Genomic DNA, 19754 nt, shown 5'->3' with positions numbered 1-19754 from the left:
AGCGGGCCAACCTGCCGGGGGGGGGGGGGGGGGGGGGGGGGGGCATACCGCAAGCAGCGGAGCTTCTACAGCTGATCGTTGCTGCTTGGGACACACGTCTCAATTCTGATCACAGATGTATTAAAAATGACTCCCGAGACACACACATGTTTTGTACACACTGTTGCACAGTGAAATCTGGCTGGTACAACCGTGTCCGACCAGTAGCGCGAACGCGGAAATGCCTGGCAGCAGCCGACCACACAAGTTTCGTGTTGCGGTGCAAATTTTCAAAATCATCTGGCGGGCCAGATATTATTCCTGACGGGCCAGTTTTGGCCCGCGGGGCGCCAGTTGCCGACCACTGCTATATGTGTTGTGTTTCGCTTTTCTCACCAACAACATTTCTTTTGTTCTCCAAAGCTAATGCTAATTGAAACAACACTCCATCTCTCCCTTCTAGATGTGGCAAACATAGGCTGCAACTGCTTTTTCTTTTTCCCCCCAAATACATTCATTTCAGTATCTTAGGTGCCATACTTGGGAGACCTTGTTAGGTTCATTAACACTCTCTCTAGTGAAGTCACAAAACACTGTGCTATGTACTTATCTGCCAACTGCAACACTTTACAGCTCTCAAAGAGTCTAAGCAGGGTATAGTAATTTGAAAATCTAGCTACTTATGGCAACTTCCAGCTTGTTACTGTCTGTGTCCCAACATTTACGTGAAGTTTAAAAGTTCTCTCTAAAAGCAATTAGATCATTGAGATTAGGAATACTTAAAAAAAAAGAGTACTGTACTGTGCAAAAAAACCCTTAAGCAATAAAGGTAAAGTGACGATGTTAAAGATAATGCCTTTAATAATTTATTTGTTAATTAACTTCTACGTTTGGTAGGACAAAGCTTTACTTTTAAAACAGCATAAAGACACATTTTTTATTTTTATGGTACTTGATAGATGGGCTGTTGTAAGCTTCTTGGTGAGTTGCCATGGTTCTTCTGGTGATTTAGGGCTGTCTCAGCTGCTTCTGCCTCTTCATGAAATCCCAGATTGACTCTAAGATCAGGAATCTCTTGGGACTGTAGCATCTGTTGCAGCACTCCATTTTCTTTTTGTCAATGAAGTTAGCTCTTCATGTGTCTGGCTTTGCGGTTGGGGTCATTCTCAATGAGCACAAAAAATTTGGAACTAATCAGACACGTCAGCAGAGCATCTAAAGCGCCTCAAAGTTCTGTGAACTGCTGTATGCTGTATTCACATTAGTCTGCTTTATCCTCTATTGTCTTTGTTTCACTGTAACTACACTGTCCTTGAAGCTACATCTGAATTTATCTTATCATTGCAGATATTCATTAATTATCATTCCTACAATTTTGAGGAAGCAACACACTATGTAATACTGTTGCAAAACATGCTGTATCTACAATAACGCATGAGCTACATTTTTCTTTCACAATCCTGCTTGAATCAATACAAAGTGCAGAGTACATCAGTATTTACTCCATATATTATAGGCTACTGTATAAACGCCTACCTACATTTCTCTTCTCCACAGCATCTTGGAGAGTCGGAGCTTATTCTCCTCCTCAGCGCAGTAATTGGTTGGTCATGTCAGGAAGACACAGTGAGAAATTGACGACGAACAGAAAATTCCTCCCTCCTGTTGTGATCATTCGCTCGAGTTGAATATTAAAAATAACACATTAAAGAACATTACCTTGAAGCACTTGACTAAAACCAATGTGAGTCCATTTTAATGGCACACTGCTCGCTCATCAGAGCCAATACTTGATAGGTATTATTATGAATTAGCTGTGCATGCACAACAGCGGGATGGAGAGTGATGGAGAGACTCCTGTCTTAGAAAACAGACTTTGTGGCCCCCTTTCCTTAGCTGTAAGAAGGAGCTGTCTTACTACAGTATGATACAGACATCCATATATGTGGCGGGAGTGATGAAGTCTTAAAAAAGTATTTGAAAACTGTCAAGCCATCCTCTTTCTTATTGATTTTTTACTCCAAAATATTTACTGGTTTTAATTCAAGGGTAGGTGCAGCTGTAGCTAAAGGATGTTTCAACAATCTCGTGGAGCCCTGGAGGGGATAATCAATACTTTTATCACATCCTACAATTACTAAAGCAGGGCAATGTAGAAGTCAGTGCAGCTGGTTGGGGCAGGTTATAAGACTCTTGCTAAGCAGCACCCTATTTTTAATTATATATGAGGCAGAATTCACAGTAACAGAGAGGACATGCTCCTGAGAGTGAGGCCTCGGTGGCACAAGAACACAGGGTGATTGACCAAGTCACTTAGAAGGTCCAGTCACTCACATCTGAGTGGGCACTGACCCACGGCACAGCCAGAGCTCTTGAGAGGACGGGCAAGGAGAAGGTGGGGTGCCCTGTACATCCACAACTCTCCCAAGTGGGGTGGAATTTCTGTCTGCATCAATTATTCAGGAACCATCTTAGATAACACTCATGGGGAGGATGGATGAGGTCTATTTCTGTATAGTACTTCATAAGGATGAAGACAGGAGGCATTTTTTATTTTGTGTTCTGGTGCTTCAGACACCGGATAACTAGTGCTCTCCTATGTGCAACTAAAGTAAAAACCTTCTGTGCCTTTGAAAAATGCTCTTAACACACTCCAAATTCTTTTCTCTTTGCCGACATTCCCAGATGTCAGCACTTTGTAGAAGATGTGAGGGTCACATTTATTTCCTGTATACAAAGATATTTAATGTACGGCAGGTGTTGACAAGAGGGACCCTTACAAAGGTGACAAAAGCCTCAGAAAACTGCCTCTTGTGCTGTCCTTTCACACTGTACCCCCTCAATAATTCTCATCTTTTCTGGTAAGGTTTCTGGGACTCCCAGATGGGTCGCATGGCTTCCTTATGTGTCACCGTTTTTTAAAAACAACTACAGTTAGAGCAGAAATACTGCTTTTGCTGTCATGTGGCGGTTCATGCATTTTCTGTCCCCACCCTGCGAAGTGCAACACGTCACAACGCACAGCAGTGTATCACATCACAGCTGCATGTGGTCAAAAGTGCAAGAGATACGAGCTCTCTGGTCTTCGCAGCACCAACTTCTCATTTTACATTCCGCATAGCAAAAGGTTTGCTAAATATTGATAACAATATTAGTAAGTGTGTTTAGCTGTGACACACCAGTAAGTCAGATGTATGAAATGACTGTTGCATCACACACAGCTTTGATGTTGCTGGCAGGATAAAAAAGGGAGAGGATGGGAAAACAAAAATACCCTACAATTTCTCGACTGTCTCTTCTACTTTCTCTACACATTTTTACCCTTAAAAATAATCAGAACAATGTCAGTTGCACTGTATGAGATAGGGGATCCAAAACAACGAATGTGCACAAAAGTTATTGAAAGCAAGTATTCTTATTTAGCTTACATGCTGTCTGTCCCAACAAAAGGGCCAATTTAAAAAGGTACTTTAATGTGGGATTATTCTGACTGTATTCTTATGCAAAAAATTATCAAGTCTATCCACCCGTATACGGCATATTTAACCCCATGAGCCCCAGGTTACTTCCAGGGTAATGTCACTATATTTACTATATTATTCATATTATAAGGGCTATCCACATATCCTGTATCTCCTCTTTTGCAAAACGTTCTACAATGTCCAAATCTTTCCTCATCCATAATTGTACAGGGGAGATTGTTTAGAATCTGTCTAGTAATATCAGAATCCTGATGGTGTGATAGTGTATAACTTAGGAATTGAAATAAATATGTGCTTAGGGCCTAACTGGAAGTAAATATTATTTTCTATACAAGTGCCACGACTTTCTTGCGTACACTGCACTAATCTTTAGACCACAACTTTTGAATCATTGCAATTATTTGTCATACAAAGTGGGATATAATGTCAGCACTACGATGCAGACAATGCAGAAATAACTTCAAAACCAGAGTGTCAGACTCTATGGGGCACAGTGAAGCAACTAGTGTCATATTTTATTATGTGGTAGACATATAAAATGATGGGAACGTCGTGACTTATTCAACTAAGAAGCAGAAGCAGGAAAATAGGTGAAGAAATGACTAAAGATGCTACTTATTTCATTTGCCATTTTCTTGTGATGTGATATTAACCTGCAATGTTTGCACTGCACAACTATTCCCATATGCAGATATTAGCATATCCCTGCAATGAGGAGTGATTCAAACAAGAGTAATAGGTGCTGAGATGAATGCACAGCTGTATGCAGGTTGTAACTATGATTAAATCTGATGTAAATTCAAGATTATTTTTTATCCCTGACACTTTGTCACACCGACAAGTAACAAGCACTGTTGGAAAGGTCAAATCGTGTGGTTTCATTTGATATATGCTACACCTCGCTGCTGGAAATACTTCCAATTCAAGCGGACAAAAAGTGAGTCTGCCAGGCTCTCTGGGTTAAAACAACAGAAGTTGATCCACAGTGATTTCGGTTTTACTAATTTAAATGCAAAGGTCAAGACCTTACAATATTATGGCACAAAATGGGATGAATGGAGGAAACTTTGTTGCTGGTGATGTTGCACGTTTGGAGGCCTGCGTCCCCTGAGGGAGCACACATGCTTTTTTAAGAATGGAAATGATCATTGACATTTTCCCACATGCTTATCAAGAGTGTTTTAAAGACGCTTCCAATAATGCTGAAAGAGAATTTCTGCATGACAACCCCTTCAGTGGATATAATGTGTATTTACTGCTGGAACGGAAATGCCAAAGATTCCCGAGGCAATCAAAGTTGGCACGGCAATAACACTATTTTTGAGTTTGAATCCACTCGAGCAGATGTTTCCAGCAGCTGGACTAGCTACAGTGGACCGACTGTGTACACACCTCGCCGCTGACCACGCATATACCATGTGCTCATTTTCCCCCATAAAACCTGTTAGACAGCGATGTACCAGGAGACTTTATGTGTCTAATACTATCTGATAACAGCCATTTGCCACTGGCTACAATGCACAGCGTGTTCCGTCAATACAGCACAAATGGGTCGGCCTTTGTTTTAGGCGTTAGACCTGTCCAGCAGTCACTCTCAGCTACTTTGTGCTCTCCTGTGAGGCGTGCACGCAGCGCCAAATTGCGTTTCGTGCAATCACTTGTTGAATACTGAGCAGTTTTCAAACTGTACTACTGAGCTTATTTATGACTTGAATAATTGACTTGTGTTTTTTGTTTTATTAATTCTCCAAACACTTTATTTAATTAATGTTGTGCTGCAAATTTAATAATGTATTTATATATAATAATGTATGTTGTGAATTAATAATGATTACTACATTGCTGAACTTTTTTATTAAGCAAATTCAGACTCCTAATTAGAACTACTGTTTACGATCCAATTATTATCTAATTAGAAGTTCTTACAACGAGGCTGTGGAGTTGCTCATTTTTCTACATGGAAAAAGTTGAAGAGAGAAATAGAAATGTAGAAATGTTCCCAAGATGAAATATTGCATTAAGGATTTTAGCAGAACTTTTAGCAGTTTAAGAAATTGTGAAGAAATCCGTTTTGAATATTTTGTTAAATCAAGAATTATACTTCATAGTGGTAAATGGACTTGCTCTTATATAGCACTTTTCTACTCATCAGAGTACTCAAAGCGCTTTTACAACAATTGCTCCCATTCACTCAGACACACACATTCACACACTAATGTGTGGTTGCTAATCAACCTACAACATCAGTCAGTATACATCCACACATGATATGACAGTGGAACAGTCACTGGTAGGCAATTCGGGGTTCAGAATCTTGCCCAAGGAAACTTTGGCATGCAGCACATGACTAGGCGAGAGCGGGAATCGAACCGCCGACCCTTCGATCATTGGACAACCCGCTCTACCACCTGATCCACAGCTGCCCCCTAGTGTAATATTAAAGTGATGTGTGATATCTGTGTGTTTACACAGCGCTACAACCACATGTCAAAGGATCTGCAACATCTCCAACAAGAACATCCTCCATGCACAAACAGTTATTTCTGTCACACACTGGCCTTTTTGTGTTCCAGCCTTGAGCACTGACTGTGATGCAGTTCGGAGACATGTAGGGATGCATACTGGGGTCATATGTGACCTGGACTGGTCCCTGGTGAACATGGTTCTACTACACTGGCCCTGTCAGTCAGATAACCAGTCAGTCAGTCGGCGAGAGGAAAGGCCTGGGAGAGAGAGAGCGAAGACACACAGCGAGAGAAGGAGCCCCACTGAACGGCCAGTAAGGCAAGTATTCCCTCCAGTCAATCACAATCCACAAAACCGCTCAAATGATGCAGGATTTCTCAAGAGGCCTGCAGGGTGGAACTGGGTGAAGGAGGACCTAATGTCACACTCGCTACACTGAGGACGGTTCCTGTCAATTATCATAAGTCACACGATGACTTCGAAAACTGCTTCTGAACTCTGTCGAGCTTTGAGATGACCATATTACTGGTGTAAATAAAACAAGCATCACTGGCACTCTGTGGAAGGTGTTAATCCCTGACTAATGAACTCTGCCTCTGCCAGTAGCTTCCCTGTTGCATCCCTGGACATCTCCACCTGTGTGTGTGTGTGTGTGTGTGTGTGTGTGTGTGTGTGTGTGTGTGTGTGTGTGTGTGTGCGGAAAGGGATTCAGAAGGAGAGGGACAGGCTCCACTCTCCCGTCCCTCAGCCTGACAGGCAGAACTCAGCCACACAATTTCACGGTTTGTGGGCAGTACACACCACTGCTTTCCCATCCCTGAGACCCAGAGACCCACAGAGTGTGTGTGTGTGTGTGTGTGTGTGTGTGTGTGTGTGTATATATGTGTGTGTGTGAGTGTGTTAGCCTGTGCATATGAACATGAGCACACACACACACACACACACACACACTCTCCAGCTATGCTATTAATACTAGGGAAAAGGAGAAATCAAATATTAATCCTTCAACGTCCACCTGAAATTGAAAAAAAAAATGTGTGGACTTACCATTTTGTTATTGATTTCATGAAAATGAATTTCACAGACTTTCTCTACGATGTCTTCACTCTCAAAAGTTATGAAACCAAATCCTATGCAGAGAGAAACAGAAGAGAGGGGAGGGAGAAAAAGAGGGAGAATATGAGTTAGTGGTGAGCCTCAACAAAACTTCAGTAACTAAAAGAAAATGCACCACAAGATGGAATATTATCATGAGGCAGATCCAGGAACTATGCGACTACATCTGTGGAGATTGGCTTGGGCATGGAAAAGAACAAGTGAACAAGACAGACATTGTCCTCTTTAAATCAGGAATATGATGAAATCTGCCACATTATTAAGGGCACTCAAGGACCTCTTTTACAAAGAGAAGATGGAAAAACAGCACAAAGCTCATTTAATGAGATTCAGGGAACTAGGGCCCAGCATCTGAATTTCATTAAATGCATTTTGTGTTCTTTTTATTGAAATCTCACTGTATAACAAGCCCTCATTTTTATGTTAATACAGGCCTTAGAATGAATGTGTCGTTGACAGTGGGATTTTCATGCCATATTTATAGTATAAAAGTTTAACCCCCCCTTTAACACAAAGACAGAGCGACAAGATGGTTTTAGACTTTTGAACACAAGTGGATTGCAATGCTCTCCTCTGTGTTTCGAAGGTGATACACAAAGCAATCTAGCTTCTGTATAGCTTGGGTTGAAAGGAAAACAGATATTCTATTACTTTTGCAAAAGAGAAAACTGTTAGTGAATAAAGCAGCAAGTGAGACTGAAAGGACATGAGTTTCTTTTCAAAACGCCCAACGAATAAAATCACCTCAGATTGAGCTTAAACAGCTGTCAGTATAAACATTACGCCATCTGACGGGCACACACTCCGCAGACAGTGGCATCAATCTGCTATCATTGAACATTAGACGATACAGTGAGAACAGTTACCTACAAAACGCGGGGAAAAAAGCACTAACACACTAATATGAAGCAACACTTGTTACTTGAATGAAGCTGGATAAAGGTGAAGACAAATCCTCATGTTCAGGCATCAGCCCGCAGTCATCATCCACTTCACAGGACAAATCTCAAGGTCAAAGACTCAGGGAGAAGCTTTTTAGAGCCGAGCATCCTGCACATGTTCACTTAACAACACAGAGTACTGGGTTTACAAATAAAAAAGAGATTTGTCAGCCGTCGAGAGGTTTTGCTGTATATATTATTCTGAGGTTGTTTATCTATTCAATATCTCTGGCTGTATGAGGCCACTGCTGGCTATACTACAAATCAATAAGCAGGACTCCTTTATGGCAGTATAGGATTTTCAGAGTTTTTGAATCATTATGATTAAACACTTATATTTGTTAGGTGTTTAACAGAACAGATAAACCCATTCCCATTTGGTTAGTTTCTATATCCAAGCAGTGTGCCATACTGATCATATCACAGGATAAAGTCAGATACAGCAACAAGCCACAACATTAAAACCATGGCCAGGTGAACTGAATGGCATCGATCGTCTTGTTACAGTGTAATGTTCAGCTGGGGAACCTTGGCTCCTGCCATTCATGTGGATGTTATTTTCACATGTACAACCTGCGCCCCGCCGCACTGTAAATACTGCTCTGGAGAGGATCAAGGAAAAAGACCAAGAGCCTAGCATCGATCTGCCCTCCAAAAATTCCATATCTCAATTCGGTTAAGCATCTGTGAGATGTGCTGGAACAGACCTGATCTATAGAAGCCACACCACCTACCCCACTGGACTCAGAAAGTGCTGCAAATGTCCCAGCATCAAACACCACAGTGCACTCCAAAAGGTTCCATGTCCATGTCCTGGCAGGTCAGAGCTGTTTTGGTAACACAAGGGGGACCGACACAATATTAAACCGCATCGGTGGTTTTCATATTTTGGCTTATCGATGCATATCACATGTATTTTACAGTACACTTTAACCAAATCACCCACTCCAACAGTATGCATATTGTCTGGTAAATACTTATCAGCTTAAGTGTCTTAATCTTCACATCTTTGCAGGAATAGCAAAAGGAAGTGTATTAAGGTACATTAGTCTCCTAAGCAGCTTATTATATTAATTCATCAGATCATGCAGAAAAATACAGATTTCTTTGTCAGGAGCTGTTCGTGCTGCTTACTACAGTACGCAGCCTTTTACAAACACTGACATTTACAGTTCAGTTTTTATCTCCCACTCGCATTTTTCTTTTCTGCTCCTCCTTCAGTTCCTCCCCCATGAATAACAAAAGATTCTCCTCAAGACCCTTTTTCTGACACAAACTACAATGTATCAAAACAGCCTTGTCAAAAGAAGGGCTGGAAACCTAATGTGTGAACTGATTAAACACGGACAACATGTAATCTAATGAGATCTTATGAGACGGAATATCAATTTCCACTGAGACATCTCAACACTGAGTTGTAGGGAGAGCGCACCGCACATGCGAGAGGACGAGGGGGGAGACGAGGGACAGGTGATGACGACAGGCAGGAACAAAGAGGTGGGAGAGAAGCACCCTCTCCTCCTGCCCACCCCACCTTCATGGCAGCGCAAGGAGCACTTTTGACAACCAACAAATCAACCGCCAGGAGTAATTTGTCACAGAGGAGTTTAGGTAGAGGGAGTGGAGTCTGGGGGAACGAGGAAGGAAAGGGAAAGAGGAAAAAAGGTGGAGATGAAAGGAGACGGGGTGGGGGTGGGGTGGGGTGGGGAGAAAGACAGAAAAAAGTGACAGGGAAAGAGGTTAACACACATGGCCCCTGTCGCCGCACTCCTTCCTGCCGCTACAGGCAGCTCCTCCATCAACTGACAGGACATTTTCCACTGCACCATTATATCCACTGGGGTCAGGGCCAAGCCACAGCACCACAGATACCACCAGCAGGGCCCTTCCACCCATGACTGGATCTGTTTAAATGAACAAAAAAGAACATTTTGCTGTAGTGTAAACTACTGCTAGAATGTATCTTGTGCACACAGACAAAAAAAATACACAACATCCATATTTTTCCTCACTCCTCGGCTCAGCACACACCTCCTTGATCAGTCCCCTGTGGACTGTCTGAGCCTCAGTCCCTGCCATTGCAGTGCAGTTCTTCTGCTCTACTATCCTATTTTACAGACCTTACAGACAATTACAGGCCACAAAATAGCACCAACAGAAGCATTCCTCTCTCTCATCCTCCTTCTGCAGGGTGTCAGCAGAGTGAGATTGTCCTCATGTATCCTGGCCCTTCTCCTCCACCTATCCTCGCTCGGCAGGAGGCTGACCTCCACAAAACTATTAAAGACTGTCAGCGCTGACAGACACAAGGACGGAGGTGTCAATATGTTCGCACCAAAGAACCTTCCCACAGCTTAAACAATAACCTGTAAATGGAAACACGTGGCTGTCTTATAGGAAGGCTGATAATAGGTGTTATGTGGCGACTGCCTGAGGCCTCTTGGCTGCACTTGCTCACACTTATTAGCCAGAGCTGGGCTTGGCCTCATCTCGTCGCTCCACAGAACCGGCAGGGAGCCTACTTTCACGGCCTTTTACCAGCTTCATCATACTCGGTCTTTATTTCACACTCGGTGCAGGTTTCTCTGCTTCTGTTGCCCCAATGCTTTTCACTCACCTTCACCTCTCCCAGCCCGGAAGAAAAAAAACTGCCTGATTCTGCCAGAAACAGATGATGGGAGAACTTGTAAATTGATGCAGCAATGTTGATTTGGTGTTAGTGGTATCACAGCTTTAAAACTTACATATTTCTCTTCCATTTTTCCTTGCGTGTTCATGTACATTAGAAACAGTTGAAAATTGTATTTACAGGACACTATCTTTGACTCACGTGTTTGATTTCAAAATGTTCTTTCAAAATTTAAGAGCTAAAAGAAGTAGGAGAAGCACCATTTTTACTTTACATAATTGTTGTAAAGATTAGTGAGCACATAAACACACAAGGTGTGAAGATAAGAGTGACATAAATATACAGCTGCTATATGCACCAGGCATTCCTCAACTCCCTGATGACTGCAGCTAAATATACTGCAATAAGTACATGAGAGCAAACGCAAAGCACATATGTATTAACGCTGATATACAAGGTATACACCTCGAGCTCATTACACACCTTTCTAGGTCAGTGTGAAGCATGAGCAGAATTAAAAGAAAGAGATTTCAGATTTTCCTTGCTGTTAGTTGGACTATGATTGGACTGTTGGGGTAAATGTAAAACATGTTCGATACTCATAACCACTCAGTAGACACTCAAAAACTACAATCTTTAAGCACAAAGTTCCTGACATATCACAGCGCACTGCCTTTATAAATTAAATTAGTTATTTCTGTTGACATACAGAGCCCATATATATCTAAAACTAATGCTTTGACAGCAGGGGGTATATATTGCTGCTGATTATAACTGCATCTAAGGAGAGGAGTGTGACTACTGGCCCTGTCAACACACAGTAAGGAAGTGGGGCAACCTGGAGCAAGTGTCAGTTGTGTCTCCTGGGACACAGCATGGAGGAAATGGAGCCCCCCTGACATGATTTGCAGAGACAAATACACACAGGCACAAACAAGAGTTACACACACATGTGCACGCACACTCACATAAAATCACACACATGCTGTTTACGTGTATACGGTATGTTCAGCTGCTACAGGTCACAAGTGCAACCCACCTGGAGCTCCAACTCATCCACCTATAGTTCTTCTACTGAATTAGTTATCCTGCCCTAATTATACGTGATCACAACATCACCTGTCCAGGCAGGAGAAAATCTACGGGAAGATCCCGCACTGTCTGTCTGTCTGTGTGCCCTATCCTCCAAGCCCCATCTTCTTGTAATGCAGAGAAGCAGACAGAGGCAGTCCGAACACCCACGGCACAGTTAGAGTCCTTTGATCAGTATTTCCGTCTGCTATTACTAGAGATCCAGAGCCCCGGGCATTAATCTCCTGTTTAATACAGTTAACGCCATGAACTCTCGAACAGCACAGGGCATGTATAGCTGAGAAAAGAGAAAGAACACATTTGAAAAAAATAAACGAAATTATTAAAAATGGTATTGTTTTCTTAAGAAACAAAGTCTTGAAACGTTGTGCGTATGTACAGACACTACCGGTCAAAAGTTTAAAACACCCCAATTTTTCCAGTTTTTTATAGGAAATTATGCATGTTATCATCTTATTGTACTCTGAAATTAAAGCATAGAACAAATAAATTAAGTAAAAAAAATGTTTTCTAAGCTCTTGACTCATCGAAGTAACCACCTTTGGCAGATATAACAGCTGAACACCCTGACTGAAATCAAATATTCTTCAGAAAGTTCTTCCCAGCTCTGTTGCAGAAGTAACCATAAATATGGCACTTTTAGATTGCTTTGCTTTCACTCTTCTGTCCAGTTCATCCCAAACCAACTCTAGGGGGTTTAAGTCTGGATACTGTTCTGGAGCCACTCCATGTTTTCAAGCTTACCTTCGTGTTCTTTTTTCCTAAGGTCGTTCTGGCATAGCTTGGACTTATGTTTTTGGTCATTATCTTGCTGTGGGATGAACCCCTGACCGACTAGGAACATACCAGAGGGTACTGCATGGCACTGCAGAACGCTGTGGCAGCCGTTCTGGTTCAGGGTTCCTCTCACTCTGTACAAGTCACTGAACCTCGATCCAGCAAAACAGGCCCAGACCATCACACTTCCTCCGCATGTTTGACAGTTGATGTCACACACTGAGGAACCATCCTTTCATCTACTTGATGGTGTACAAATATCCTGCATGATGAACTAAAGACTTCAAATTTTGATTCACCAATCCATAATACCTTCTTCAAGTCTTTCGTAGTCTATTGGTGGTGTTTCATGGCCCACGCATGCCTCTTTTTTTATTCTGACGTCTTCGTAATGGCTTTCTTGCTGCAACTCCAAGTCTTCTCTTCACAGTTGAGACTGCGACTTGCTCATTATAACCACTATTAAGCTGTGCTTGAAGCTGTTGTCCTGTGAGCCACCTATCATGGAAGCTGTTGTCACTCAGAAACTTGTCTTCTGATTCTGTTGTTACTTTGGGTCGTTCAGACCTTTCTCTGTCCCAGGTTCCCCCGGTTTCTGAGTGCCTTTGGATGGTGAAGAAACTGTACTCACTGACACCTTGACTTCCTTCGCAATTTCTCTGTTGGAAAGGCCTACAGATATTAAGATGGTCGGTCTCACTTCTATTGTGTAATGCCTTTTCCTCACTATTTTTATAGCAACACACTACTTTCTCTATCCATTCTCTCTACACCGCTTAATCCTCACTAGGGTCACAGGGGTGCTGGAGTCTATCCCAGCTGACTGGGGTGAAGGCAGGGGACACCCTGGACAGGTCACCAGTCTGTCGCAGGGCTACATATACAGACAAACAATCACACTCACATTCACACCTACGGACAATTTAGAGTAACCAATTAACCTCAGCATATTTTTGGACTGCGGGAGGAAGCCGGAGTGCCCAGAGAAAACACACGCATGCACAGGGAGAACATGCAAACTCCATGCAGAAAGATCACAGGCCAGGATTTGAACCGGGGATCTTCTTGCTGCAAGGCAAAAGTGCTAACCACTACACCACTGTGGAGCCCCACACTACTTTCTGCAGTACAATATTGTACAGGGTATGGTGCCACGGTGTATTCCAACACTGCTTTTATGCAGACAGAGGGGTGATAAGTAATCAAGAAAAGTTGGGACACCTGTACGATTTGGTAAAACCAACTTTCAGGGCTGATCAACCTCCATTACTGCAGAACAGCTTTAAGTTGTTAAACCAATTCTTGTTTCTTGAAAAGGCCTTTTTGTATAATTTGGAAATGTAAATCATTTTTCAGTTTTGCATAATTTTCCTTTTTTTTAACCTCTGGCTGTTCATCACTTAATTTTGTACCATTTTAAGCTATTCATTGGACTTGAACTACTTGAATTTCAATTTTAAAAAAATGGAAAAATTGGGGTGTTCTAAAACCTTTGACCGGTAGTATACATATATCGATTCAGCATGGTTTGAGCATCAATATCAACATAGTTTCAACAGCAAAATGACACCAGTTATCAGTCTCAAGCATTGGTAGCCTGAATATGCTGTCCTTTACCTGATAATTCACTGGAGAAAACTTATAAAAAATGCACATTGGGTAAACTCTCAATGGTCATCGCTATGTGAGATACACGGTTGGTCAAAACAAGTTACAGCAAATAAATGGTCTCATTTTACCTAAATTCTAACACCAGGCTCACATTCTAGTCATGACTATTTCTGTGGCAAAACAATTTCCAAATATTATTCATTTTAAAACTCGCAAATGTAGCCTGTGGCTGTGAAATGGAGAAACATTGGTGTTCACATGTTTTGGAAACCATTTGGACAAATTACACTGATCAAACAATTTTGGAGCATTCGGTGCTTGTTTGAGAGTCTTTCAAATTCTACTCTGGTAGTGTTAAGCTCTTGTTCTGTCAGTTTGTTCTGTCAGACTGTTCCTTTTGCCAGATTGTGAACGTTTTTTCTCAGTGCATGTCGGGCGTTGACTCTTCAAATATATATTCACTGACTGACTTTATGGCAGCAGGTAAGCTTCACATTCTAATGGTGACCATTAGGGAAAACACTATTTTCATGACACCATGACTATCAAGACTGACCATGATGCTAATGACATTAGCAAAAGGTCAATTTACACTTTGTAAATTTCATTATTCACCCAAATCTGTTAGGGTCCGCGTCTAGCCCATAAAGTGATTAAAACTAAATTCTTGCAGTAGGAGAACTGGTTCTCTGTCTTCCACACCTTTAAAATTCATAAACAGAGTTGTAATTGAAATCGTGGCTACCAGACGGTGGGGGTGTTTTGTACTTGCTTCCATTGACAGGGCCCAAATACAGTGGGGAGTCCTAATTTCTCCAGAAGTCCTGTGCTATGTCGATGCATAGCTGAGAAAAAATTGTGCTACACTAAAGCAACATTTTAGCTTTAGATTGTAACACCTGGATTGGGTGAAAAATTCATTTGGCTGCAGTTTTTAAGGGAGCTCAGATGTGTTTTTCAACCACTACAATTTAGCAGATGGGGCTGCACAGTGGAATAGTGGTTACCACTTTCGCCTTGCAGCAAAATGATCCCCGGTTCAAATCCCGGCCTGGGATCTTTCTGCATGGAGTTTGCATGTTCTCCCTGTGCATTCCGGCTTCCTCCCACAGTCCAAAAATATGCAGAGTTTAACTGGTTACTCTAAATTGTCCGTAGGTGTGAATGTGAGTGTGATTGTTTGTCTGTATATGTAGCCCTGCGACAGACTGGCGACCTGTCCAGGGTGTCCCCTGCCTTCGCCCGAGTCAGCTGGGATAGGCTCCAGCACCCCCTGTGACCCTAGTGAGGATAAAGCGGTGTAGAGAGAATGGATGAATGAATGGAATTTTGCAGATGCTTTAATCCAAATCGACATACATCAGAGAGTAGATACAAGCAAGCAAGCAAGGATCTGGTCAGGAGAACACAACCTGGATAAATGCCATAAAACAAGTTCAAGTGTGATAATTGGACCTTGGTGCCTGGAGGCAGTGTAGTCATAATGGGAATTTATTTATTTTTGCTTTCTGTCAGGTGCAAAGATGTTCAGTTAAGAGCAGGGTTTTTAGTCTTTTTCTTAAAGACTGAGAGGGACTCTGCACATTTCAAGAACTTTTGTAATTGTCACAAATTATGAGGGCTCAAAATTGCTGGAAAAACTCACGTGAATTAAAAACACATTTTGACCCATCGCTCTGTACTTCAAGGTCTTGTAACTCTACAAACATTCATAGTGTGAAGATAACATTTTGCATTGCTTCAATAAATATACTAAAGTAAAAAAATGTTTTTAAAAAGAAACGCTAATTCTGAGCGATCAGGTGGGAACATTTTGTCAGATTTGGTTGATTTCGTACGGAACAAACCAGGGCTGGCAATTATCCATAGTAAACAAAACTACAGGCTTTGGTTATTGGTTAATACAGAGACAAACACATAAAGAGAGATACAAAGACAGACACACAGAGATAGAATGGGTCTCACAGGCATACCCAGACTCCCTAATCACAAGTCACGACACTAGCTGATAAAAATCCAAAACAAATAAACGTGACTGCTTTGATGCATGCGAGTCTGTGGGGGAAAGAGAAGCTGGACGATGTAAAATTAATCCCTTAAGTGTACAGTACAGTGAACCATGAGCACTGCCTCAGACGAAACAACGTTCAGAAGATAACAATGATAAGATGCTGTTGGTTTACTACAGAAATACATCGTATTTTTCTTGATGTATTTTCTCCTCCTTGTAGTGCACTCTATACACATAAACCATTATATTTGTATGGCCCACTGTAAAGATGTTATTTAGGAAAATACTAAAGACTACAAAAGCAATTGCATGTATGGTGTAATCCTCCAGGTAAGTGGGCCTACAAAGAATAGGATTAGGGCATGTGTACATCCTTGTGTGCTTTCTCTACTAGGTAATAAGTGTCTCACTTAACTATGTGGCCTCAATATTTTTCAAATGGGCCCTCAGCCTTAGCTAGCTGTGTCTCTTTACTGTAATGTAATACTGCAGCGAGAGCACTGAACAGATCTTGTTGCTGTAATAACAACAGTTTCTAACGTAAAGTGCATAGGTTTAAAATGGTGAGCAGTTCCATTTGGGATCTGAGGTCCTTACTCCTTAGTAAGATGATGGTGGGAAAAAAAAGAAAAGAAAAAAAAAACATGTCAAACACAAAACCCATTGCGTAGGTGTGTAAATGCAATGTACCCCATGGGACTCCACCAATGCAAATCTCTCCTTGGACTTTGCACAGTGTGCAGTATGTCAGCCCTCAGTCAGAGCAAAACATAAAGGTGATGATTACTGTACTGTAGGTGTAGGTGGCAGTATGAGTGAGCATCAGGTGGTGGAAGAACTGGCTTAAAATTGTACCACAATTATCACACATGGCAGGCACACATCATTTTAGATTGTTAGCAACAGTTCTCAGGCTTTTAAATGCTGGAACTTATTAGTTTAGACAACATTTAAAAGGACATCTCATTACTGATTACTGAGAAATGTCATAAAGGAGCTTTTAATAACAGAATGAAATAAAGCATCAGGCCAGAGAACAATTAGACAGAAGCAGTGTGACTGTAAATTGATGTAATTAGATTTCAGTGTGATTGCGGTTTTCTTCACGCTTGGCTTTTATCATTTTATGGTGCCCCGATGACTTTGTACCACCACTTGTTTCAAAATCTTTTTTGAATATTCCGGCCTGATCAGTTACATTTTTTCCATTAATCTTGATCTCTGAAAACTGCAAATGGAAAATAGGACTTTTAACATGGATAAATTGGTTATGGAGTGTTCAAATAGCCTTTCAAATTAACAAAATGATGCTACACCAGAGTAGATATAGCACCAGTAATATGCAGTGGAAATATTTACACCTACAAGACCAGGATGAGAGACTTATAAATGGATGGATGGATCTACTGCATGCATTTACTAAATGTGTACAGTAACAATATGCCTGCTTCCTCTGCATTTTCTGAAGAGCAACTGGGCTCAGCATGCCTGCTGAGGGAACTAGTTTGTCTGTGCCTCTATGTAGGTCAGCTTTCAGAGTTGGCCATCAATTTCTACTGTCCTACTTAAAGAGACACCCCGTCTCCATACAAACACACACAAACATGAGCACACACATTTGTAACATTTGGATCACATATGAGGAGCATGTCATCGATTCTATTTATGCTTTAATCACGGGGCTGGATTCGAACCTTTGGCGAGACTTATTTCAGATCATAAATGGGACACCTACTGGTCAATACAAATGTGGGTTGTCAGTACATGTCAAGCTGAAGTGTGGTCAGCGGTAATAGCCACCTCAACAGCAACACACAGCGTGTACTTGTGAAATGAGTGCAACTCTCTCCACCTCTTATATGTTCAAAGACTCTCTGACTCAAGAAAGACCCTCATTAGTGCCAAACAATACACCCATAAGTGTGAATTTCTCTCCTTCTATATGATCACAAGGCTGCTCTGGTAACAACTGAATGGAAGCAATTATCCACGGAGAAGGTGACTAACTACCTCTTTACTCGCACCTAGACAGCAGGCAAAAAGCAGCACATCATAAAGAGCTAGAAGAAGCAACGGATAGAAACGTGAATAAAAAAGGAGAACTGTCCTTAAATATATACTAAGAATCTAATTTGATGATAATTTGACTTTGACTTTAAGCGTTTCTGTCTTGCAAACAGGTGAGAATCTAAACCTACTCATGATGTGGTCTGTGTGTGTCTGATCACTCTTCTCTCTATTTAAGTGGAATCATAGTAGTATCAAAGCTATGCTATTCTAAAAAAGTATTACATTATCATTTAATATAATCAGTTAACAAATGAAAAGGTGAAAAATGATGCCCCTAAACATATCAGAAAGTAAATACCGTAGTGCCCATAGCTATTAGATAAATATGCAGTAGAGTACACTAAGTAAAGTTCGTAGGTGTATTAGTCTAAGTGTCGTAGGCGGAACAAAGCAACTTAAAATTCAACCAATACACACCGCTTGAACCATAAAATTATATCTTGACATTATGGCATTCCTGACCATTTGGTGAATCAATTTTTGTCCTGCACCACTGTGACTGGCACAGTTTAAAATTTATAAGATGACTGGCTGAGAGGTTAATGATTACTCACAATATACTCAAATTCACATTCCTCTTCACCCACCCATTTCACACATAACACACTGCCTCTTTATGGGCAAAATGCACTTTGAATGCACCCTCATTGTCCTTGCACACATGTCCTAGCACTCTGCAACGGTGATTGTGCTGTGAAAGTAGAGCCCTGTGTGGTTTTTATGCCTGTGAATGCCTCGTGCATTCCATGTAGCCCGGAAATGTCAAGTAATGGTACCTGATTTTAGATTCTGACAGGGAGGTTAGATTGTAGAAACACATGCTTATAATGCAGAGCCTAACAAATACAGTAACTATTTTTGCAGCCGCAATTAGGTCATGAGACACTGGGGCTGGTTCCCACAAAGCTCAGTCCATTTAGGAAAAGCATAAAATGCTCCCTGCATCTCCCTTTCTCTAACTTTCTTTCTCCATCTATTTCTAAAATCTCACAACAGACCTTCTCTTGACACTGGGTGTGTGGATGATGGCTGGGCTAGCTCCAACCATTGCATCCACCTCGCTGTTTTAAGGCGTCATCCACTAACAATAATGAAGGGCAGAGGCTGTTGTTTTAGTGTAACTGCAGAATGGACACCATAATGCATAATTTAGATCAGAACATGTCAAGCATATCTGTGTATATTCGCAGTCTAAAAATCAAACACGCTTTGACTCTAACAGATTAGCTACCAATTATTAGTAATCAAGGAGACTGATATCCAAGATTTGCAGTAAAAATGAAAATCTTGGGATCAATATTGAGAATAACACGAACCAAAACTTACATTTCATTAAAAGAGCCAAAATGATACATTTTAAAATTATCTTATTTTTTTTAAACCAGGAATCAGCTACAAAAAAATATATCAATAACAATTGCAAAAATGTCAAATTTAGAATTCAAAACCTGCCCAAAAAGACCAAAGCAGAAGCAAAAGACTAAATAATTAGACTTGACTGAAAAAGCCCAAAAGGACCAAATATAGTAAGAACAGCAATACTAGCAACATTATGACATGCTATCAAACAAACAAAGTAA

The 19754-nt window shown here is 41.2% G+C and overlaps 1 protein-coding gene across 6 annotated transcripts in view; it reads right to left on the bottom strand.

The window, feature by feature from the left end:
• The window catches only part of msi2b (musashi RNA-binding protein 2b), a 265986-nt gene that overhangs the window by 62213 nt on the left and 184019 nt on the right, over positions 1-19754 (bottom strand). For all 6 annotated transcript variants that reach the window (XM_022193324.2, XM_022193323.2, XM_022193326.2 and 3 more), the window contains exon 8: positions 6975-7057. In XM_022193324.2, coding sequence (XP_022049016.1) covers positions 6975-7057 — 83 coding nt within the window. The remainder of the gene's footprint in view (positions 1-6974; positions 7058-19754) is intronic.

The sequence above is a fragment of the Acanthochromis polyacanthus genome, chromosome 17 (genome assembly GCF_021347895.1).
Source record: "Acanthochromis polyacanthus isolate Apoly-LR-REF ecotype Palm Island chromosome 17, KAUST_Apoly_ChrSc, whole genome shotgun sequence".
Lineage (NCBI taxonomy): Eukaryota > Metazoa > Chordata > Actinopteri > Pomacentridae > Acanthochromis > Acanthochromis polyacanthus.
Note: the sequence above shows the minus strand (reverse complement) of the source record. Positions and strands in the feature narration are given on the sequence as shown.